This window comes from Chrysemys picta, chromosome 19 (assembly GCF_011386835.1).
Source record: "Chrysemys picta bellii isolate R12L10 chromosome 19, ASM1138683v2, whole genome shotgun sequence".
Taxonomy (NCBI): domain Eukaryota; kingdom Metazoa; phylum Chordata; order Testudines; family Emydidae; genus Chrysemys; species Chrysemys picta.
Window position 1 is genome coordinate 16,648,878 of NC_088809.1, and position 25,487 is coordinate 16,674,364.

The window sequence follows — 25,487 nt, forward strand, 5'->3', positions numbered from 1 at the left end:
CAGGCACGCTGCCAAAGATTGCCTGACTGCCGCCCTTACCGAGACTGGCAGACCGCCCCCCGCGGCTTGCCGCAACAGGCACACACTTGCTGCGCTGGTGCCTGGAGTCGCCCCTGCGAATGAGGTAGTATCTTTTATTGGTGAGAGAGACAAGTTTTCGAAGCACAGAAAGGGGATTAGTGAGTTGCAGATTGTTGTAATAAGCCATCCTATGCCATTAACCCCCTCTTCTTGTCCTATGACTGCAGAGGTGTGAATGAGCCATTCTACCTTGAATGATCTCATAAAATATGTGCTAATTGCTTATGCTAAACAATCTGTTCCACTTTGCAAGTCCAATTTTTGACCAGTCCTTCCCACAGATGCCCCAGGCCCGAGTCCCATGCTCACTTTGCTGGTAGGAGTAGAAGAAACCTCAGGGCACGGCTTCACTGCCAACGTGGCTTGTGTAGTCGTGGCAGAGCGCAGGGAGAGAACCCACCGCCACGAGGGGAATAGCTACTAGCGCTGAGCGCTGATGCACTGTCTACACACTGATGCTTTACAGCACTGAAACTTGCAGCACTCAGGGGGGTGTTTTTTCACACCCCTGAGCGAGAAAGTTGCAGTGCAGTAAAGTGCCAGTGTAGACAAGCCCTGAGTGGCTACATTTGCAGCCTTGGATCCTATAAAAACGCTGCCCATGTTTTCCGCATGGATCTGCTGAGTCAACTCTCAGGAGGTGGAGGGAATGCAGATTTGCAGATACTTTGCTAAACCACTTCCACATGGAGGGTCTAATAGGAAATGAGCCCTAGGGGAATGTGAGCTCAGGTCAAACCTGACATCACAAAGACGCCCTGGAAAGCTATCTACTGAACCGGATTCAAGGGTGGTACTCTATTTTCTCTCTACACAAGACAGCAAAGCATGGTTTCCTGTTGTGAGTCCTTTCAGGCTACTCCCTTCCTTTCCTCCTCTTGTTCCTGACCCCATTGGTCTGGCTTCAGGATAGCAGGACTTCCTCTTCTGATATCACCAAAGCCTTCCTTACGATAGCCACTGTTATTGCTTTTCAACCATCCCCACCTGTAGTCTGAAACGGACTGCAATACCGGTATACACTGTGCCCATCTGCCAGGTGGCTTTACGTGCCTTCCCTCTGTCATGCTCAGAGCTTGGACTGTTCAGTGTTGGAAGAGAATGGTGCTCATTAAGGAATCTCACTTGGTCAAATTTTGAATCCATTAAAATGTTATAGGTTCGAAAGTTGGCCCTGGGAGCTATTCCTGGCTCTGCCCCAGCCTACTGTGTTTCCGTGGCCAATTCCCTCCCTCCCTCCCTCCCGAGTGCCTCATATTTGCCATCTTTAAAATGGGCAAAGAACATTAGCCCTTTTTTGTAAAGCAGTTTGAGCTCTGCACTGGAAGCAGTGAGTAAGAGACAGGTACTAGCATCATCAGCTCTGTGTTCCACTTAAGAGAGACAGGGGAAAAGGGCAAAGAAAATAAATCCACTGTTGGGAGGAAAGGAAAGTAGGCAGTGTGAAAATACAAGGGTGATACCGAAGCAAGGAGAGAAATTTTTTTTCATCATCATCAGTACAATATAGTATACAGGGCACCCATTCATATAAGTTGGGGTGTAGGTATCGGGTACCTTCATCCCCAAGCCAGAGCACAGGTTTTAATTTTCAGGTGTGTCTACACAGCAATATAAAACCTGCCGTTGGCCAAGGCCAGCTGACTCGAGCTTGTGGGGCTGAGGCTACGCACACACGACCGCTTACGTCAGTATAAGTTATGTCGCTCAGGGGAGGGATAGTTCAGTGGTTTGAGCATTCACCTGAACCATGTAAGTTACACTGACCTAAGCAGGTCAGAGCTATGTTGGTGGGAGAAGCTCTCCCGCTGCAGTAGCTACCGCCACTTGTGGGGGCTGGAGTAATTAAGTCGACAGGAGAGCTCTCCCCCATCGGTGTACAGCGTCTGCAGTAACAGCACCACAGCTGTACCACTGTAAGCTCTGTAGTGTAGCCACAGCCTTAGGCTAGGCCTGTTTAAATGCAATGTAGACTTCCAGGGTCAGCGACTCTCCCACCTCGCAGGATCCTACAGGACGGGCTCCAGCCCAAGCCCAGAAGTCTACACTGCAATTAAACAGCCCCTTAGCCTGAGTCCCGCGAGCCTGTATCAGTTGGCACGGGCCAGTCACAGGTGTCTAATTGCAGTGTAGACATACCCCTAGAAATTTTTGAAAACATGATTCAGGGGGTTTTCTAAACCAAAAGAAACAAAAACAATTTGACCTAGTTTTATACACCTGATTCCCCTCTCTCCCCCACTTTCTGAGGTTTATAAAGCGTTCAGCTCCAGGAGCCTCTCTCTGCCTCAAGCACTGTTCCAGTCCCACCTCCTTCACACCTCTGCACTATGGAATCACCTTTTGCACAGCACGGCTTATAACAATCAGATTGACTTATCCCAGCTGCCCAACTAGCCAAGAGAATTTTTTTTCGCCTTATCCACTCTCTGCACAGCAAAGGCTACGGGCAGGAAATGAAAGGAACCTCAAGATAAAAAACCCACACAGAGCAACACTCATGCACAGGCCTCAAGGATAATTCAGCACAAATGATTATTATTTACATAACAGCAAGTGCATGTAGCACTTTAAAAAGAAAAAGGCTCAACTCTCAATTTAAGCATCATAAAGAGATAATTGAAGTTCTGGGGTCGACATGGTTACATGCCTATCACTCAAAAATACCGAGCAAGCAGCAATCGTGATCCATCTGTCAGCGTGCCCTTCGCTGTCGCAGAATCCTCGTTAACAGAGATTACTACATTTTGACGGCTGAGGCATTAGAATTCAGGGGAGTTTGCCACATGAGGCATTACAGTGCTCCTCAGAGCAGCTTACGTTACAGATCTGGTATGCACATGAAGTCCTAATTAGCACAAAAAATAAAACACAACTCAGGTTTCCTCTCTTCCCTGCCAGGATACCAGGCACCTGTGTTATCCAGAAACATTTGGGCACAGAGACTGAGAACGAGTGCAAGTCATTTCTGATGTGTTTAGACAATAGTGATTTGAGAGACCGTTCGTGCATGTGCGGATGAGTGTATGAATTCAGGAGCATATGGCTTGCCTTTGGAGGATTTATTTTCTTCCTCCTCTGTTTTGGGTTTGCAATACCATCGGGCCCAAAAGAACGGTCTATGGCATTTTGTCTGATCAGCTAAGAGGTCTTTTTTTTTTAAAAAGAGAAATTAGCTTGATTATTTGATGAGCGATAAGAACTAACAAAGGATGTCATATTATTTTTATTCCTCCACGTTAAGGAGGTTTTAAATTAATTTGCTGCTCATTAAAATGCAGGATTAACAACCATGAACACTGAAATCCTGCTTTTATCCATAGGGCAGGAAGAGGATGAGCAGCCTTTCTCCCCACATCACCCCCAGCGATGACTGGAGGAACCACCTCTGGGGGATCAGAGGCTATGTCTGTCTCTGAGGCCTTTTCGCTCTTTGGAAGAGGACGGATGAAGTAATGAGTTTAAGGAAGAGGACTAGGAGCCGCAAGCTCTACTCCTGTCTCTGCTGCAGGCTTCCTGTGCAACCCTGGTCAAGTCACTTAACTCTGTGCTTCAATTTTCCCCATTTGTAAGATGCAGACAATAAAAATTAGCTTAACACTTGAGGGCCCAACCTTACTGACATGAACAGCCACTTACTCTGTGAACAGCCCTATTAACCCTGTGCAAATACTCACAGGGTAAGTCACTACTCAACCTAAGTCAGAATGGCAGGATCAGGCCCTCGCTGTGTTTTTATATCCTTGGAGTGGAGGTGCTACAGGGGGTGCATGGACATCGAGAATCGGACCAAAACCACCAATTTGTCACAGGTAGGACACTGGTCACTCATCGGATGGGAACAACTTTCAGAGCAGCAAAGAACGAGAAGATATTTCTTTGCCAAAGCAACATTTGGTTGCTGACAGAGACTGCTGCATTCCCACCAGTAATCTCACAATCTGGGAAAAGACTGTGACATCTAAATGGTATGTTTTCTGACAGCCTGCCTGGTTTGCTACAGAAATCAATACTACTACTACTTCTCACAATTAATATATGAGATGCCTCCAGGAGCCTAGCTCTTCCTACACTTGCTACTTGTAAATAATCGGTAAAAGCTTCTCATCCAGCGAGAGAAGTGAAGATTAAATATTTACTTTGGAGGGTGCCATTTGCTGCAGGAATGTTTTATTGGAGGTGCTCGGTGTCTAATGGTGAGCTGAGGATCTCTTCCTCGGAGCAGAATAAATAAATAAAAATAACTGCTGTAGAGGAGGGCCTAACAGATACCCAGTGCCACTTTGGGCATAACTGATTGATACCACTTCTAATTAGCAACATTTGTAAAGTTCAGGCCTTCTGTTCCTGACATGTGTCATGCATATCGGTTTAGCTGAACTCGGCCGTTCCAAGAGGCGAGCAGCTGGTGGAGTATTAACAAGCCAGGGATGGCAGATAATTTGCTCTTGTACCCATGGTGCTAGAGCAACTCATTCTTAGAATGCAAACTTTGGGCCATTCCTGCACGGTGCCAAGCACCACTAACTCTTAGTGCGTTGCAAGGATCTCTCTCAAAATGGAGCCATTTAGTGCTAGCCTGCAGACCTCGCTGCAATTTGCTAGTTTGCTACTAGACTGGCATTCCCACCACTGCCATTGGAGCTACACCAGAGGTGGAAAAGTTTTAGAAAAGCCCTACTGTAGGTTATTATTATTTATACAGCAATAGTACCCAGGAGCCCCAGTCATAGACTGGGACCCCATCGGGCTAGGAGCTGTACAAACTCAGAATAATAAAAGAGTCCCTGCCCCCCCAGAGCTTACAATCGAAGATCAGGCCTAGGATTCCATCCACTCCTTTCTGGGAGATGCACTCTATTCCTACGCTACGTGTACACTCCTGAACAGGGCTATCAAACAGAAACACCCACGTGCGATAGCAGTAGCACCATCCTTTCAGGACTCCAGCAAACAACTCTGCCATCAGCTTCCCAAACCAGCTCTTTTTCTCCCTAATATCGCATTTGCTCTGTGACTGTGTCAACTCCTCCCCAACAAAATCCAACACTTTGTTATGACTGTCCACCTGGGGCTGCCCTTCAAAGTCACCAAGTTCAGCCACTTGGCCGAGGTGTCAGTCAAGACTACACCACACCCAGAGGTCAAAACGTACAGGTTTATTCTGTGGTTGACCAAATCCATCTGTAGTTGTTTGCAACACAAAAAGGAAGTGCACTTAGATTTTAACAATCCTTCTCACTTCAACACAAGGACAAAAGTGCTTGATGTTAGTGGCTGAAAGTCAAATGTGTCTGTTTTCATCAACCAACCCAATAGGATGCTGAGCTAAGTGGATACAATGGCTGTTAACCCTTTCTGCAGTTCTCAGTGCCGTATTTATGTCAATAAAGTTAATGGTTTCATATCATCATGCTAGCTTGTGCTACACATGATTATGAGACCACACGATCAGCATGTTCTGTGCACCACGCCGTAGGTGATGAATACAACCTGCCCACTCCCTTTCAGAAGTTTGAGTAATAGGGCCCCATTGCTGACCTATAATGTACTCTCCATAATACAAGTCAAGGTGGCGGTCTCTCTTACTGTGGCTTGGTACTTCTTTGCCTTGATTCAATTCCCACAAGCTACCTGAACAGCGTCATTCACTCACTCTCCCTATTGTACCACGCCATCCCTACTGTATGCGCTGGTAAGCAGACGCTGCAGCCGGCTTCGCCAGCCCTGCCCAATGCCAATGAAAATTTGGATGCTGCAAACGAAGCCACTGCTAGCCGTAAGCCAAACACAGCCAGTCTGAGTTAGGAACAATTTGAAAGCCAATTATGATTTAACAAAGCAAATATGTTCATGCAAGGATAGCACGACCTTCACTCAAGAAACCTTACAAAACAACACATAAGGAAGGAAAAAGAAACCTAATAGCCGGGAAACATGCTCTTACCTGTCTGTAGCAAGCCAGCCCCACTGTCTTTAACTCCAAAATGCTGCTGGATGTCTAGCAATACACCTGTAGAGAAAATGGAGAGAAGAAACTCAGTGCCTTTGTCCTGTGAAATGTGCAGCAGAGATATGGGATTTTGGGCAGCAACAATAGGGTCTGCAAAGCCTGCAGCAACTCACAACACGCAACAACGTTCAAAACCTGTGCACTGACTTCTTCTTTCTTGTGCATGTTTGTTACTTTTGGGGTAATTGGGGCAAGTAAATTACCAATAGGTGTCAGCAGGTTAAGAGAGTGCAAAATGTTCACAATGAAACCCAAATGCATGAGAAGCTTGCCTTGCCCTGTTCCTTATTTATTATTTATGTTGCCGAAGCACCAACACCTAGGTGCTGTGCAGACACACAGGGAGAGGGGGTCTCTCACCCAGAAGAACTCACACTCTAACAGGCAAGACAGACAAAGGGTGAAAGAGGAATCAGAGGCATAGAAGTAAAGTGACTTGCTTAAGGTTATGTAACAGGGCAATGGTAGAGCCAGCATTAAAATCCATGTTTCTTGATCACCAGTCTAGTGTCCTATCTACTGGACCACACTGGCTCTCAAAACTCAGATCAGGTTCTTCAAATGTTTCACCATGGTTTGCAAACTTTTCAAGCAAACCTGGGACTAGTTTCAAGTGACACTCTGTTGGGAGGCAATGCAACCTTGTGTACAGGACTTGTAATAGGTGACCCACTCAGTCTTGGGCAAATCCCCTCTCTGAGCCTTGGTTTCACCATTTATCCAGCTCTGGTGAACTCTTGTTTCTGATATTTTGGGGGGAAAGAAATGAAATCAATGGTTTAGTACAGGGGTCGGCAACCTCTCAGAAGTGATGCGCCGAGTCTTTATTTATTCACTCTAATTTAAGGTTTCGTGTGCCACTAATACATTTGAACGTTTTTAGAAGGTCTCTTTCTAGAAGTCTATAATATATAATTAAACTATTGTTGTATGTAAAGTAAATAAGGTTTTTAAAATGTTTAAGAAGCTTCATTTAAAATTAAATTAAAATGCAGAACCCCCGGACCGGTGGCCAGGACCCAGGCAGCGTGAGTGCCACTGAAAATCAGCTCACATGCGGCCTTCGGCACGCGTGCCATAGGTTGCCTACCCCTGGTTTAGTAAAAGGGGGAAAAGTGACTAGATCTTATTTTAAAATAACTGAACAAAATACATCAACACGCACCCACACACAGTCTAAACACACTGGAGTGTTACATGTATATTTTGTAGGAAGTAGCTACCTTATCCATCTAGATTCTCTTACTGCACCCAGCACAGGGATACGAAGGCCTCGCAAATTTAGCCGTGTGAATGATGTAGTATAATCACTGAGTGCAGCCAGGCTTTGCAAGCCATAACTCAAGCTGTGCTGAGTTGTTGCAGCATAGTCTTTTACAGTTACTTATGATGGGCAAATATCTCCAAAGGTTCAGAGGTTCCATTTGGGTCAGATAAGGATCCAAAGGCTTCCATGCTTGTCCAAAGTTGAAGCAAAGTTACTCCAACTTCTCTGGCCTGGAACATGCACACTCACTTGCTTTCTCAATTTCTAGCATGTCCTTGTTTTGGTCAGATAGCAAACAGCACATAAATAGCCTAACTTGTGGAACTGCTGCTTGTGGCTTCTACCAAAATTAGGAAATACACCAAAACCCTCTCTTCGAGAAACTGGAAAGTTTTCCCCAACTATATTCAATCCCTAAACAAGTTCAGATCCAGCTCAAAAGCTGGCCCTTGGTTTTATCCAGAAGGATTCTGCTCATCCTTAAGGGTCGTTAGAAGCAACTCTCAGAGTTAACTGGATCTCACTGGCCATAAAACATCTTACCTTTCAGAACAGTCAGGAGTCATGCCAAACAACAAGAACAAAGACAGATGAAACAGGGTGGCATCTGGGACGGTAGCAGGAAAACTCGTGGATTAGAAAAACGTAAAAAGGAACAAAGAGAAGGAGAAAAGAAATCCATTGTGTGTCCCAACTGGGTCATCTAATAATGCACCATTTACTCCAGACGACAGCATTCAGATTGCTTCTAAAATGACTCCAATCTCTGTCCATCAACAATAATTTAGTCTCATAGCCTCCACAACTTCCTTTCCTTAATTCTCTGAACGACAGAGAGCTTTATATGTCTGCCCCGAGGTAGCATCTCCCTTCATTTCTATTCTTCTACTCCGGCCTCACATTGCTTTGAAAGCATTGCTGTGTTTTACAATTTCAGGGTGTACACAATTCTACCAGTCCCTCCAGAGCTTTTGTTTTGTTATTGGATCACAGATAAATCTCCACTGTCACAATTCTTCAGTCACCTTCCCTAGGCTCATCCCATTCCTAGCCTTCCACCATCCTTTGCTACTTGCTTCCTTTTTTGCTTTGTTAATAACTGAAGTAGAGTCATCTAGGCAGAATCTGAGGGATGAAAATAATTTTGCCTCTACACAGTGTAACCCACTGGAGTCAGTGTGTTCTATGCTCCCTTTGATGCCTGAGCTAAAGAGGGTACAAGTCTGTTACAGCTAAAGGGCCTGGCTCTCTAACCCAAGCTATCGTAATTCCTGCGTTCGGTTCAATCCCTGGTGTTGGCCAAATGGTGACTATCATGTAAGTGGGGGCTCGTCTGGGAATAGACAAGTAAGATGCATTCAAGGAGGGTATAACTACAGTTTCCTCTTTACAAAAAATGAATCCCATCAACATCCCCCAAAAGAAGGTAAATTATTACCCCATATTCCCTATTGGGTAAGGAATACCACCTCTACTTAGCTACGCCAGAGTTTACCATCACCCCTCAATCTTGCTCAGCTGCCATGACAGGAATCGAACCTACTCCTTCCCATACTTAGCCCTTACTCTCTGCAGCCCAGTTTCACGCAGCTACTCCATCTGGAGATGCAAAACAAGGCAAGGTTACCAGAAGTTCTAAACTCCCTATGGTCTGATGGAGGCGATGGACATTACTCCAGGAACAGTAGCCAAGTCAACAGGAGAATTCTCTTGTCAACCTAGCTCTGTCGACTGGGGGTTAGGGCGATTCAACTGCATTGCTCAGAAGTGTGGAGTTTTCACACCCCTGAGTGACGGAATTATGCTGACCTAATTTCCTAGTGTAGACCAGGCCTGAATGTTGCCTGTCGCCCCTGTCATTGCACCCCTGAGCTGAGCGTTCAGAATTCAGGGATTTGCTTGCTCTACTGGGTGCATTTCAGGGGAGCTGTGGGGTTGGGGAGGGCTCTCCACTCGTCAGTGAAATACAACTGAGCCATACTCCTCAGGTCCCGGGTGGGGTGGGGAAACAGTCTCATGTGGTTTATGGAGAGCTGTGTGATTAATTGGCATGACTTTCCTATTGCACTTTAAGCCCGTTTTGTATTCCCTTTGGAGCATAGGTGTTTTGATATAGGATTTGGAATAGTAAATTGCAGGCAGCCGGGAGCCGATGATGTAACACATGCACAGAATGAGTTTCTCTCTAGTGGAAGAGAGAGCATTCCTCCTCAATGTGTTCCTATTACGCTGGGAAAACACTCCTGTCTTTCCTTCTTTGCTCAGCTCTGCTTATTTCTGTCTGAGTACCACATATCAGTGTCTCACCCAGATCTTTAATAAGATTCAGGGGCACAATTAAGAGAGGATAGATTTTTTTAAAAGCACGTAAAAACAGAAGCAACAACAGTGCCTTTGTCTTTTCCTACACTGCTCTCAGATCTGTGCTGCTGGACAGCAGGAAGGTGGAGATAATCTGGACCTCACACCAGGGCCACGGGAAACAATCATGTTGTTCCTTGAGCGGTGCATAGATGTCTCCCACTGGAGCACAACAACTGATGCAACTGAGGAAAGGGAAGCAGCCGAATGTGGCAGACAAGGCTTTTCTAATTAGAAAGTTCATCTCCGTGTCTCAGGAGGAGCTGGGAACAACAGGGACTAGCTAACAGGTAGGCAACACCCTTCGTGAGAAATGGCCTCTTGCCATGAACTATTACTGTAGGGGATGTGTTTACGACACACACACAGATTATTATTATAATTATGGCATGTTATTTGTCAAGCACCATCACTGTGCTCAGGCCTGAACAAATACACAGGAAACATGGTGCTTCCCTGAATCAGATACTGTTAAGTGCTCACAATGTGCCTGGCGCTGCAGAAGACAAAACACAGGCAAACACAGAGAAGACAGTATGCAGTATAAAGCCCAGAGGAGGAAATGACTAGAATTGTTTATTCTGACTATTATAATTAGTGCAGTTATATTTATCTAGAGCATTATCACTGTGATAGCTGAGCACCTAACAAAAAGTTTAGAAGTGGACATCAGCCTTGAAGGAGGGATCTGAAGGAGGAAAGGGAGAACTGGAATGAGCATTTCATACACAGGGAGCAGTGTGGAAGAATGCATGGTAAAGCAAACGAATGGAGAATTGGGGCTGACATCATATGCCTCCGGAGTCTGAGGTGTCTGACACCTGACTCGAGATCCAGATTCCAATTTGGCAGATGGCTGCTTCTCTCTTTACAATAGCTTAACCCCAAACCCTAATCTGAAAGGCCCCATCTCTGCGGCACTCAGATTCCAAGTCCAGTTTGTTAGTCCCTAAAATGCATGACCTTGCACTTTTCACTATTCCCATTTCTATTATTCCAGTTTTCAAGGTCATCTAGATCTTCTTGTATGATATTCCGATCCCCCTCCGTATTGGCAATACCTCCCAACTTTGTGTCATTCGCAAATTTTATTAGCACACGTTCACTTTTTGTGCCAAGGTCAGTAATAAAAAATGTTAAGTAAGATTGGTCCCAAGACCCATCCATGAGGAATTCTACTAGTAATCTCCCTCCAGCCTGACAGTTCCCCTTTCAGTATGGCCCATGGTAGTATCCCCTTTAACCAGTTCCTTATCCATCTTTTAATTCTCATATTAATCCCCATCTTCTCCAATTAACTAATAATTTCCCATGTGGAATATATCAAATGCCTTATTGGAATCATGTAGATGAGATCTACTCAATTTTCTTTGTCTAAAAAATCAATTATCTTCTCAAAGAAGGAGATCAAGTTGGTCTGGCACGATCTACCTTTTGTAAAACCATGTTGTATTTTATCCCAATAACCATTCACCTCTATGTCCATAACTACTTTCTCTTTCAAAATTTATTCCAAGACCTTGCATACAATTGAGGTTATCCTAACAGACCTGTTGTTTCTAGGATCACTTATTTCCCCCTTCTTAAAAATAGGAACTATCTTACCAATTCTCCAGTCATAGGGTATGACTCCCATGTTTACAGATTCATTAAAAATCCTTGCTATTGGACTTGCAATTTCATGTGCCAGCTCCTTTAATGTTCTTGGATGGAGATTATCTGGGCCCCCCAATTTAGTCCCATTAAGTTGTTTGAGTTTGGCTTCCACCTCGGATGTGGTGATTTTTACCTCCATATCCTCATTGCCATTAGCCACTCTGCCGCTATCCCTAAGCTCTTCATTAGCCTCATTAAAAACTGAGGCAAAGTATCCATGCCTAGATAATCTTTAATCTCCACTCTATCCTCAGTGCTTAGTGGTCCCACTTCTTTCCTTGTTTTATTATTTATATGGCTATAGAACCTTTTACTATTGGTTTTAAATCCCTTTGCAAGGTCCAGCTCTGCTTGGCTTTTGGCAGTTCTCACTTTATCCCTACACTTTCTGACATCCAAGAGGTAGCTTTCCTTGTTGATCCCTCCCATCTTCCATTCCTTGTAGCTTTCTGCTTTCTCCTAATAACCTGTTTGAGATGCTTGCTCATCCAGCCTGGTCTGCAACCCTTCTCTATGAATTTTTTCCCCTTGCTTGGGATGCAGGCAACAGATAGAGCTTCTGCAACTTTAAGTCAAAGTAATTCCAAGCCTCCTCCACATTCAGATCCTTGCATTCTTCAGTCCAGTCCACTTCCCCAGCTAATTCCCTTAATTTTTTTATGTTAGCTCTTTTGAAATCAAGGACCCTAGTTGCAGGTCTATTTTTGTTCATCCTTTGTTCATCCTTCCATTTAGTTTAAACTGAATTAGCTCATGATCACTCGAACCCAGGCTGTTGTCTACAACCAGTTCTTCTGTGAGGTCCTTACTACTATTCACCAACACCAAATCTAAAATGTCGGTTCAGCATAACTGCCTAGTGCTGGATTTCAAACTCTGAAACAGGTCGTGCTGGGCACTGTCGGAGACCAGTTGCTGGACTAGACAGGAATTTCTATACTGGATCAGACTCTGTTCCTAGGATTTGAACTATGACAGGAAGGACATTTGACAGAGGGGTTAAAAGGCTAATCCGAACATAAGGTGGACGTTAGTCTTTCTGAAGCCAGGGCCCAGCAGAAATGTCACTTATCTCATCCCTAAGCTTACACTGTCGCACATATAACCTCATGTTCCCGATCAAATGGAGCAATTGGCTATATCCAAAGTGGCCAGCATATTCCTTATTTTTTAAAGGCATTCAAATCCAGGCTCTTCACCTGACAAATGGTCTATAACTAAACAATGAGCTGCCATGGCCAGGAACTGATGTTGTACATCAAGACACCCTGAGGTCACAATTTCCATAGCAAAGAGGCATTATGGTTTCCCACAGAAGAACCCCTTATTCCTGTCCCCCAAAACAACCTCCAAGTTGAAATTTCAAGTTGAAGCATGGCTTTTATTAAGCACAACGAGGCTTTTCTCTGGAGAAGAGCTGCTCCTGGAAGCAAAATGGTGCGCTCACCAGGTTTTAATCCATATAAACGATAGCACTTCCAAAGATGCGTGCAACAGAACAGGGACAGACTGTGTGTAGAGCAAAGAGCTATGAAATGCAGCTAGAGAGGCTCTGGCCTCCCAAAAAACACACAAAAGGAGATTTCAGCCTGACAAGCCATGGACTGAAGACTACAACACACACATTTTAAATGCTACCTGTGTGTTAAGATCCTATTAGCAAACTTTAGTTGCTATTCATTTTAGAAGTATTAATTTTTAAAAATGTGTATAACTGAAAAAAAACAAAACCCAAGGGCCTTAAAAGGACATCACAGCCCAAGGATACGACTCACTACACTAAAGTACAGAGCTAGAGATGCCAAGCTAGGATTCATGCCCAGAGCTGTAACTCAATCCCCCACAATCCTGAATTAAGCAGATAGGGGAATGGCATATACGTGTCTGACAATGAGCAGACAGATACAAGGCATGATGGTTAATAGTCCTACTCATGGCACCAAAGCCATTTCCCCAGCATGATCCTATTGGAAAGATGACACAGGTAAGCCATCAAACAGCCATCCAATGGAGTGCAACTTTTGGCCATAGCCAACCCGGTCTGGATACAAACCAGTGATCAAGGCATGAGAGATTCTAGAACACATTACCACTCCCCTGAGCTATTCAATCACCCCTTGTGTGTGGGAGGAAGGGAACCCCCAGGGGGTAAAACCAGAGTATGTCATTTCCCCTACACTTCTCCCCTCTGATTACTGTTTTCACTTGCACTGTATGCAAAATACTGCCACGGTAGTTTCTGGAGGAACAGGGAGTGCATGGCCTACAAATATTTTCCAGCCATCTTCATCATTATAAAGGAGACGCATATGAAGAGATTCAGCAGAGACAGATTTACTCCTAGGTCACAGCTCATTGTGGGAGCATGTCACTGAGACAGTGTCATTGTCTTACACCCCCAACAAGGAAACAGTCACTCAGGAAAGGGAAGAAGGAAGGGAAACTCTTATCTGTCCCACTGGTAATCTGATTGAGTTCTGGTTTGAGGTCCTGGTTTAGAAAAACTGTCCTGGCTTTCTGGGATGGTCATAGAGGTACCTGAGCACCGAACCGGCTGATTCACTGGAGGGGGAAAGAGAACAGAGATAGGGGTCTATAATTTGGGGTTTTATTTAATTTGGATTGAGACCAAAAATCATCTTTGCTTAGGACACTAGGGCAGCCCTGGCTGCAAATCACACCTTTCTCCTATAGAACAGGGGTCCTCAACCTGGGGGACATTATCCCAGTGCCAGGGGTCACAACCACCCTGCCCTTTACATATTGCTGGATGGGAGGTGGAGTGCTGGTAAGGAAAAGGTTGGAAACAACTGCTCTAGGAGATCTTCTAAACACAACCTATGAGGAACGGTTGCAAAAACTGAGCATGCTTAATCTAGAGAAGAGAATGCTGACGGGGGACCAGATAACAGTGTTCAACTATGTTAAGGGCTGTTATAAAGAGAACAGTGATCAATTGTTCTCCATGTCCACCAAGAAGTAATTGACTTAGTTTGCAGCAAGGGAGGTATAGGTCAGATATTAGGAAAATATTTCTAACTAGAAGGATAGTTAAGTACTGGAATCTGTTACCTCGAGAGGCTGTGGCTTCCCTGTCATTGGAGGTTTTCAAGTACAGATTAGACAGACACCTGTCAGGGATGGTAGGTATACTTAATCCTGATTCAACATGGGCAGAGCTAGACTTGCTGAGGTCCCTTCCAGACCTACATTTCTAGGATTCTATTATCGCCACAGATGCTCACACAAATATGCTTTGCTACTGCAAAACCCACTACTGTGGTGGTAAAGCCACTTGCTAGCTCCTACTATTGTGTTGATGAGATGTTCACTTTTGCCTTTGAAATCACATTGCAAGCTTCTAATCAAATAAATTAACAAGACAAGCAAATGCAGAGGCTACAAGCAAATAAGTGTTTCCTCTAAATCTCTCTCTCGCACACACACAAACCCCCATACAATATGACCTTGCGGACAGAGCACCTACAAATGTTTCCCACCACTACACCAAGAGAGATCCCTTTACACCCACAATAGCATATCTAGAAAGCGGTGTCAGCAATACAGAGATGAGTGCTCAACAGACCAGTCAAGCAAAATCCAGTTCAAATCAGAGTGACCCAGGCATCTCAAGAATCAGTGCTGTAATCCTTCAGGTGCACTGCAATAGCTGCTTGAGAATCTGCTAAAAAAACAGGACAACAACAACAAATTGGGAGGGTTCAAAGCCTTAGGCTTTGTCTACACTACACACCTTTTAGTGACACAGCTGTGCTGCTACAGCCGTGCCGCTAAAAGTCGCGCAATTTAGCTACTGTTTGCCTTCTGCCGACAAAAAACTTCCACCCCCAAACCAGTGGCAGCAGCTTTGTCAGCAGAACAGCGCTCCTGCCAACGAAGCACTGTTCACACTGGCACTTTTTGTCAGTAAAACTTTTCTCGTTCATTGGGGTGTTTTTTTTTTTTAACACCCCTGAACGACAGAAGTTTTGCCAATGAAGTTTCAGTGTAGACAAAGCCTTAGAGTCAGCTGTGATGGCACTGGAGATTTGAGAGGGTTCCTGTATGTTTGCACTTGTGGAAAAGGGATGGTCTGAGGCTCAGCTCAGGAGACTGTGTTTGACAAGGGAGGTAAAACCAAAGGACAAACATGTGTAGCTACTCCACCCAGGAGACCTCCTTGCTTCACTGCGGTGGTCTTTTCAATGGGGTTTTGTGGAGCACTAGTTGCTATGCATCTGAATCGCTGTTTAGGAAATTGCTGGCTACCGCACAGGAAAAACACTGAAGCAAGCATTTCCATTTGCCATACCACAATATTCCTATTCGGGACAGGAAAACAGGTTTCACTGGAAAGCTGCACCACCTGTCACACCCATTTCTTTCCATTCAGTTTTTTATTATTATAGCTGTGGGAAGATATCTGAACTATTCCTTCATCCTCAAGGCCATTGGCTTATCTGTGTGGTATGTAACAGGTAATTAAGCATCAGACAGGAGGAATGGAATTAGCCAAGGGGGGGAGAGAGGAAAAAATATTTAAAAAAACAACTCATCATCTCTCTCTCTCTAAGGGTTTGAATAGAAATGACTATGGGCTTGTTTAAGGTGAAGTTTTAGCCACCAACCCCTAGTGTAAATGTGGTGTATCAGGACAAAGACTTGACCCAATGCAGTTTCAAATCAGGTGTAAGATAATAAGAGTACCTAGGTATTAAACAGCACTTTTCATCTGTAGATTTCTAAGTGCTTTACAGAGGATGACAGTAACATCCCCATTTTACAGATGGGGCAACTGAGACATAAAGAGACTTGCCCAAGGTCACCCAGAAGGCCAGTGGCAGAGCAGTGAACAGAACCCTACTCTCTCGTGTCCCAGTCCAGTTCTCTGTCCACTAGGCCAAGTACAAGTGACTATTTACCAGGTGAAATATGCTCAGAGTAAGGGTTTATCAATGCAGTTACCCTGGTGGTTTGAACTCCAGTGCAGACAATCCCTTACCAGCAGAATTATACTCAGGGACCTAATTTACCTTCATACACTGGCACCTGGGTAAAGCTCCGACAAAGGGAAGGGCTAAGGAGATGAGAAAATGCCGTTCCCAGAAAGTGGGCAGGACTGCGCAAATCCTGCTCTGTTTTTAACAAGAGTTTGAATGCAAATTGCCTGCAGAGTGCTTTGGTGGCAGGACCACACCCTAATCAAATCCCTGATCTCCCTAATTACAGCTAAGGATTATGGCTGGGAAGCAAACCTTGTGCATGTCAGATGGAGGGTACAGTGTTCTCAGTCAATGCAAGCAGAAGAGCTATGTGAAACCCAAAGTAATGAATGCCTTCCATACATGACCCCAACAACAGCTCCCACTGGTACAATTGTGGACTAAGAACAGACTAAGTTTGAAGTCCAGATCCACCAAATTTTTGTCCCCACTATCCCATCCTCATCTTCCAGTTTTCCTACCAACTCCTTATTCTTGCTCTTTTATCTACTCATGATTAAGTGAGATATACCCAGATAATCCTGGCAAGTGACCTGCACTCCACGCTGCAGAGGAAGGAGAAAATACCCCAGGGTCACTGCCAATCTGACCTGGGGCTAATTCCTTCCTGACCCCACATATGGAGATCAGTTAGAATGTGAACATGTGAGCAAGAACCAGCCTGTCAAGCACCTGAGAGAGAGAGAGAATGCTTGGTGCCACCTCAGAGCACTGGCCCTCCCTGTCCAATGTCCCAGTCTGATCTGAGCCTTCACCAGACTCATCCTTTGAGGTTTGGAAAGTTCCATAGGGAGATGGATTGAGGCTGCAAAAATTGGAACTGGTCTGAATTCTGAACGCTCAGCTCAGGGGTGCAATGACAGGGGCGATAGGCAACATTCAGGCCTGGTCTACACTAAGAAATTAGGTCAGTATAACTACGTCCCTCAGGGGTGTGAAAAATCCACACTTCTGAGCAATGCAGTTGAATCGCCCTAACCCCCAGTAGACAGAGCTAGGTTGACAAGAGAATTCTCCTGTTGACTTAGCTACTGCCTCTTGGTGCGGTGGAGTACCTACGCTGAGGGGAGAAACGCTCTTCCCTGCAGTGGTCCGGCTGCGCCACTGCAGTGGTTTGCGAGTAGAGAAGCCCTCAGATAGCCAATGCCCTCGTACCTCTGTCTCAGGTTCCAGATCTCTGTTTGGACCTCATTTCTAGTTCTTCAGAATTCTCTTTAGACAAAACAAAAACCCTGAACAATGACACAATTTCCATTCTCCCGCCTCTGCTCTGCCAGATCCCAGTGGAGAGAGGAAACGAACATGGATATATCCTTGAAAAGGCTGCTCTGGTGGGGTTTGTGATCCAACCAGACACGGCACCCACTCTTGCAACATTTCCAGCCCAATTTTGAAGTCTTGATTGGTAAGGCCTTTTGAATCCTGCTTGTTCAAACCTCTGAGGTTGCTTGTGAGGCTCCACCATTACTACTCTCTCTGTGCACACCACTGCGAAATGGAGAGGGGACATAACACTGCAAGTTCCAGCTCCCTTTAAGCTTCCAGATGCAGTGCTTCACCACATACTTGAACATATCTCAGGGTAGGTCTGGACCCGCTGGATCGGCGGGCAGCGATCGATCCAGGGAGGTCGATTTATCACGTCTAGTCTAATCTCCACCGCCGTGAGAGACGCAGGCAGAGTTGACAGGGGAGCGGCAGCAGTCGACTCACTGCAGTGAAGACACCGGGGTGAGTAGGTCTAAGTACATCGACTTCAGCTATGTTATTCACGTAGCTGAAGTTGCATACAGGAGCGGCTCTATAGTTTTTGCCGCCCCAAGCATGGCAGTCAGGCGGCTTTCGGCGGCATGCCTGCGGGCGGTCCGCTGGCCACGCGGATTCGGCGGCATGCCTGCGGGAGGTCCGCCGGTGCCGTGCCTTCGGCATTCCCGCCGCCGAATTACTGCCAAAGCCGCGGGACCGGCGGATCTCCCACAGGCATGCCGCCGAAGGCTCCTTGACTGCCGCCCTCACAGCGACCGGCAGGCCGCCCCCCGTGGCTTGCCGCCCCAGGCATGCGCTTGCTGCGCTGGTGCCTGGAGTCGTCCCCGGTTGCATAACTTAGCTCGATCCCCTCCCTGCACCGCCAGTGTAGACCAAGGCTAAGAAACAAGACTCAGAAGGAGAATTCATGCACCAGTAATTTCTTTCAGATGGTCACCCTGAGTAAGGGCTAATTAAAAGCAAACCAGCACTGATAAGGACAGCACCAACCAAACTCCATATGAATCCAGCCAGTGACTCACTGCTCTTTTACTGGAAAACTTGGCATGCCGTAGCCCTGGAGTAACAGTGAGTCATGAGGCTGGCAATCGCCACAAACAGAGAACAAGTATGCTAGCGCCTAAATATTTATTTATAGGTTATTGTTTCTGGTGGATTTGTCTCTTTAGAGCGGACATCCATACCAACCCCAGAATAATCTCAGGTCTCCCAGATGGAGGAAACCAACAATGCAGGTTACTTTATTGTCGCAAATATAACACAAGCAGTCTCTCTTTCACTCCCACACACACGGTCCAGTGCATTCCCCTCTGAGAGCTGTTCAATGTGACATGAGCTTGGTAGGTCTCAGCCCAGTTTCTCAACTACATAACAAAACCCACCACAGAATAATAGAAACATAGGGCTGAAAGGATCCCTGAGAGGGCATCTAGTCCAGCCTCCCTCATTAAGGCAACTTTAAGTATGCCTAGACCATCCCTGACAGGTGTTTGTCTAACCTGCTCTTAAAAACCTCCAATGACAGAGAATCCACAGCCTCCCTTGGCAACCTATTCCAGTATTTAGTGATCCTTATAGTTAGAAAGTTCTTCCTAATATCTAACCTAAATCTCCCTTGCTGCAGATTAAGCACATTACTTCTTGTCTTGCCTTCAGTGGATGGAGAACAATTGATCACTGTCCTCTTTATAACAATCCTTAACATATTTAAAGACTTAGCCGGGTCCCTCCTCAGCCTTCTTTTCTCATGCTTAAATATAATCAGATTTTTTATCCTTCCCTCATAGGTCAGGTTTTCTAAACCTTTTATTGTTTTTTGTTGCACTCCTCTGGACTCTCTCCAATTTGTCCATATCTTTCCTAACAGGGCCGGCTCCAGGCACCAGCTTAACAAGCAGGTGGTTGGGGCGGCCAAGGGAGAGGGGCGGCATCTGCAGAATTCGGGGGCGGCAGGTCCCTCACTGCCTCTAGGAGCGAAGGACCTGCCGCCGAACTGCCGCCACCGATCGCGGGTTTTTTTGTTGTTTTTTTATTTTTGCTTGGTGCGGCAGAAATGCTGGAGCCGGCCCTGTTTCCTAAAATGTGGTGCCCAGAGCTGGATGCAGTACTCCAGCTGAGGCCTCACCAGTGCCAAGGAGAGCAGGACAGTTATCTCCCATGTCTTACATACAACACGCTTGTTAATACACCCCAGAAGGATCTTAGCCTTTTTTGAAACTGCATCACGTTGCTGACTCATTCAATTTGTGACCCACTATAACCACCCCCAGATCCTTTTCAGCGGTACTACTGCCTAGTCAGTTATTCCCCATTTTGTACCTGTGCCATTGATTTTTTCCTTCCTAACCATAGTACTTTGCACCTTATTGACCTTTATCACAATGGCCTCTATTTGGCCTCCTAGCTGGCAGTGTCTACAAAGAAATCAAGGGGTAAATGGGCCATGGAGCCTGTGCTCCCCTCTCATCTTCTAACATGGGCCATGACGGAGTGTAAGTATATTGGCAGGGCAGCAGGGGACGGGATGGGAAGGGAGGGCTTGGAAGCATGCATTATTATGCTATGCCCCATGCATAGAATTAATTCTCTGAGCTGGTCAGTCGGGCACATTTCATCACCACGAAATTCAATCCACATTTTTAACAAAACATTACCCACAGGAAAATAAGAAATCCATTTCTTATTTGTAATGGGGCCATTCAAGGCACAGGGGACTGGATGAGGCGGGGAGAGATGCAGCAATGTGTAAGTCACAGATTCTGTGCACATGAGTGGAAAGTAATTGTCTATCCACTAAGCGCCTTCCTCCCCCATTTTATATACACATGCTTTCAGAGCACTGGAGAGAAGGCTGAAATGTGGGTGAATGCCTGGGATAATTAGTGACTGAAGCTTTACAGCAGATGACAGCTAAATTTTTCCATTTAAGGAGATTTCTATCAAATCTGTAGAAATATGTACTTAGATTAGACATACTTCAAAATCATCTCCTCTCAGTTCATGTTTGCATTTTGCTTTTGTTTAGCAAGGCTTTACAATCTATTTCCAAGAGCTATGTGCCCTCCAGGGCATGCTGGTGTATTCCCACACAACTGAGAAGGGCTTTCTAACCTCTTCACTACAAGCGTATCGTATGATGTAAGGGAGATTCCAAAGGTAGGTCTGTCTTTTACATTGTGTTCATAGAAGTGAAGGATTAATAGTGCTCGATGGAGTATGATAGGTCAGGCAGGTGCCAGACGAGTTTGCTCTGCCTGACATGAACCCACCTGTTATCCCAAATCTGTGCTACCACGGAGCTCTGCTAATGCACCACAATTCTGATCTGAAACTCATAACTACATCTCTAAGGCTCCCACACACTGCATAGTGGTTTTGCAATATGAGTTAAAACCCACCAAATAATTCTCCCTTTGTGGTCCCAGTCTGGCAATAGCACCAAAGGTTAGCGTAATATAATGGCTTATTCACTCCCTCTACTGAAAAAATGTTTAAAAGCTTATTGGGATGCACCTGCTGCTCTGTCCTACTTCTCAGAAGAGACTAAAGCACATGTAGAATATGTCACCACAGACTAACAATCCAGCGGCTCTTGTTTTAAATTAAAAGTGCAAATACTATTGGCTTAAAGAGGCTGTTATGTAGACAAGTACCTATCCTTCGTGTCAGTACTCCCAGAATGGCACCTCCCATTAAATACTTGCCCTGGCTATTTCTCTCACAGCCTTCACTGCTGAACTTCCTAAGGAGTATTGCAAGTGTGCTATCTTCCAGATAAAGCTACTGCAAGGTCCACTTTTCATCTGCAACTTCCTTAATTTTCAATCTCTTTCCCCCCATGTTTTCTAGAGCACAGTATCCAGACTTTTCAGCCTTCATACCCCATCCATCTCTTTTATCAATCTCTGCTCTGTGTAGCCATGCACTAAACACAGCCTTTTAATGCCTCTCTTCCTACACACACACACACCCTGGGTATCTGTCTGCCACAAGGGCATTGATCTATCCTGGAAGCCTACGATTAAGGATAAGAATATGTCACAGAAGTTGCGGATTCTGTGACTTTCAGAGACCTCCATGACATTTTCCACTTCAGAACCCGGGGCGGCAGGGCTGGAGCTGTCAGCTGGCATGGGTCCTGTAGCCCTGAGGCACCGGAGCCATCAGCTGCCACGGGCAGTGGGTGCTGGACCCTCTCTCCCCCCGCAGCAGGGCTCAGGTTCTCATCCCATCCCACCCCACTCGGGGTTCAGCTGTCCCCCCAACAGCACCCACCCCCCATTATTTTTCGTAAAAGTCACAGACAGGTTTTTGTTTATTGACCGCAACCTGTCAGTTATTTTCAGTAAAAGTCAGGGTGACAAAATCTTAACCAACCTACGATGCGCTGCTTTAATGTATTATGCATGTTGCAAATAAATCAGAAGATCCCATTTATAGGAGCTCCTTTCATATCCCCAAATGGCCCGAGGGAGGCCTCTCTTCTGCAGCTGAGGCCTGAGGGCATATTACTGCAAGGCTGCCAAAGCAGTTGCCTGGAACCCCCTTGTGTTTTCTTCTGCAGCTATTTAAAGCAGCCACTGCAGCCTTCAGCATACTGATTCTAATCACAACTATTCTCCATTCCAAGCAAGGCTAGAAAGGAGCTGTTTCTCCCTAGCCCAGCATTCCTCATTGATTGAAAACATCCTTTTACTGCGGACAAAACAATCCAACACCTCCCCCCTACTGCTACTTATGAGATAAACGCACCAGCTTTAAGGGACATTTCATTCTGGGTCATGGTCAGCGGCAGTGGGAAATGATCTTGCGTGGCGCACAACGGACAGAGGGTTGCATTAGTTATTCTAAGCAACAGATCTGCAAATTCATCTGGCTGACAAGGCAAGTGGCTTTTGTACAGTTAATTAATAAAGCACCTATGCATTCGAGAGGAAGAGCTGCATGAGGTCCAGAAAGCTTGTGACTGACGCCCTGAGTCACGTATGGCATTGTTAGGTACTAGAGGGAGGGAAAAAAGCAGTGGAGTGGCCATAGCACATATATAAATGTGCGTGCGCGTATATATTTTAAAACGTGTTCTATTAAAGGGTTTTTTTAAATCTGTCCTATTATAGCTCTATTGCCAATATACTATCTTCTGTGTGCATGTATTTATGTGCGCGTACCAGGGCCAGCTCCAGCTTTTCTGCCACCCCAAGCGGCAAAAAAAGGACGATCGGTGGCTCTTCGGCGGCAGCTCAACCGTACCACTTCTTCTGCGGCAGTTCGGCGTCGGGTCCTTCCTCTCTTTCTCTTCAGCGGCAGCTCAAAGAGGAAGAGAGGGAATGAGGGACCCGCTGCCGAATTTCCGCCCAAGACCCGGACTTGCCGCCCTGATACCGGACGGAGTGCCACCCCTTTGAATTGGCCGCCCCAAGCACCTGCTTGCTAAGCTGGTGCCAGCCCTGGCATGTACACACAGAGATCAGTAGCTTTCATATAGTGTAGTGACTGAAGTAGTGTACTAGAGTCAGGACTACTCTGCTCCATTCCCAGCCTGCCATTAAATCACTGTGTGATTGTGGGCAAGTCATTTAACCACTCAACACTGTGAAGTCTCAGCTAGTAGAGGATAATAATAATTTGTTTCCCAGGTGTTGTGCAGCTTGGTTAATAAATGCCTGGGAAGTGCTTAGTGATCCTCAGATGAAAGGTGCTAGAGGAGGGGAAAGAAGAATGATGAGACACATGCATCCCAAATAAAACCAAGAAAGGGAATCTATTTTCTTGTTATTAAGAGAGTCTCTCTCTCAAGTTAAGGCAGTCTTTATTTCTGTACTTCCATAACTCTCTCTGGCCCGTTTGAACCATTTTCAATCTTGTGACTTTTTTGGGACTGCTGGAAGGTGATAAATCATGCTGAGGCTCTGCCAAGGAAACATAAAGGGCCCTCTCTGCTCAAAGCAAATCACAGAGCAGGCAGCAAACCTGACCTCAGAGTAAGTGGCATTCTGGGCATCTGTGACAGGGCAAAGCCAAAATGCCTCTGTTCACTGGTGCTCTGAACAAACGAAAGCCTGGGATCTAAGAGGAGGAGAAATCTCTTGTGAAAAAATTCACCATAGTGAGCAGTCAGGATCCGATAGCTTTGGTGAGCCCTTCGGTGAGTAGTCCCTTTAACAACACTGAAACTTCATGAGTTATAACACTTCATCTATAGATATCAATGTGCTTTACAAAGGAGATCAGGGTCATTATCCCCCATTATACGGATGGAGAAACTGAGACACAGAGAGGGGAACTGGTTTGCCCAAGGTCACCCAGCAGGCCAGCGGCAGAGCCAGGAATAGAACCCAGTTCTCCTGAGTACTAGTCCAGTGCTCCATGCACTAGGTCACACTGCTTCCCCTAACAGTAAGTGGCTGACCAGCATGAGGAAGGATTCTGCAATGGGGCCCTCTGTGGTTAGGGGGGGGGAATTTAAAAAGGAGGGTAAAAATAATCGTACTCCATCTTTCTCTCGCTCCTTTCAGCAAATGGTTTCCAAGCACCTTGTATCCAGCCTCCGAACACCCCCGTGAGACAGGTACCATCATCCACACTTTACAAAGGAGAAGACTGAGTCTCAGTGAGACTGAGTGACTTGCCCAAGGCAACTGTATAGGAATCAGTAGCAAAGCTGAGGAAACTACACAGCTATCCTAGCTCCTAGCCCTCCATTCTAACTGCTAGGTGACACTGCCTCCTTCAATTCCATCTCTTCTGGAAACCAACACCATTCCAGCTCTAAACTCATTGCCTAACATTACCGGGACAGTGCTGACTACTATAAGCTGTCCCTTAGACTGTTCAATAATGACATCTTTAAAGAACACATGGACAGGAGAATCTGGCAAAGAGATAATTGTACCCTCTCTCTCCCCCAGAACATGCAGAAACCTTTCACTCACCTTGCAAAGAAAGTTTTTTTCATTTTTTAAAAATGGGACAGTATTAAAGTCTCTATTTCTCAGGGGTCAGACCGGACACATTTTTTGAAAGTGCTGCCAACAGAGCCTGTTGTTCTTTAATTTATGATAATTATCAGAGCAAGAGGAGACAGAGGGATATATTCACCACACATTTCAGAAGGAAATGCACTTAGGTTTGCCAGATAGAGGATTTTTCTCTTGCTATGAAAAGTGGCTAAGGGCCAAATCCTATAAAATGTCTGTATTCATTGCAATGGCAGATGCAACTCTGACTAGCTGTTTGGGTGACTAAGTATAGATTTTAGGTGTCTAACTTTAGGCGTCTAAGTGTGGCCAGGTTTCATAATGAAGAAGGCGCTCCAGTTGCTGAGTCATCAACACTGTACAGAATTTAAGAGCATGGATCTCCTAGGCAGAGAGGCACAGGCACGGTGGGGTGCATGTGTGTGGTCTCTGAGTGAATCTGTAACAAAATGTCTACAGTTTAAACGAATGAAAATGATTTTTCTAACTCAGCCTGAAATCTGACAGTCAATCCATGCCTTTTCTAGCTCACACATTAAAGGATCTGCACTTAGAACTCATTTCAATCCTGCTAGTCATTTATGACAATTTAGAAATTCAAAAGGATATAATAGAGCTCCTAGCTGGGTACACTGTATGTGCATGGAAACATCACAGCATAATGCACAGAAGAGTTTGAATGAAGAAAGCCACAAACAAGTCTCCCCATTTGCTCATTGCCCTCCCCTGATACCCAGGATAACAGAGGGGCTCTACACACTGCTCTAGCAGTCAGCAAAATTTGGATCTGGTGGGGGCAGGGAAAGTGAATTTAAGTTGTGGGCCCCATACAGGGGGACCACTACTGGAATATTGTGTCTAGG

At 45.5% G+C, this 25,487-nt stretch overlaps 1 protein-coding gene across 2 annotated transcripts in view; it reads right to left on the reverse strand.

Moving 5' to 3' along the window:
- The window catches only part of SPNS2 (SPNS lysolipid transporter 2, sphingosine-1-phosphate), a 160,217-nt gene that overhangs the window by 106,257 nt on the left and 28,473 nt on the right, over nt 1-25,487 (reverse strand). For both annotated transcript variants that reach the window (XR_010593889.1, XM_008166162.4), the window contains exon 2: nt 6,029-6,094. Coding sequence is in view for 1 of the 2 variants with exons in the window: in XM_008166162.4 (XP_008164384.3) it covers nt 6,029-6,094 (66 nt within the window). In the remaining variant the exon portion in view is untranslated. The remainder of the gene's footprint in view (nt 1-6,028; nt 6,095-25,487) is intronic.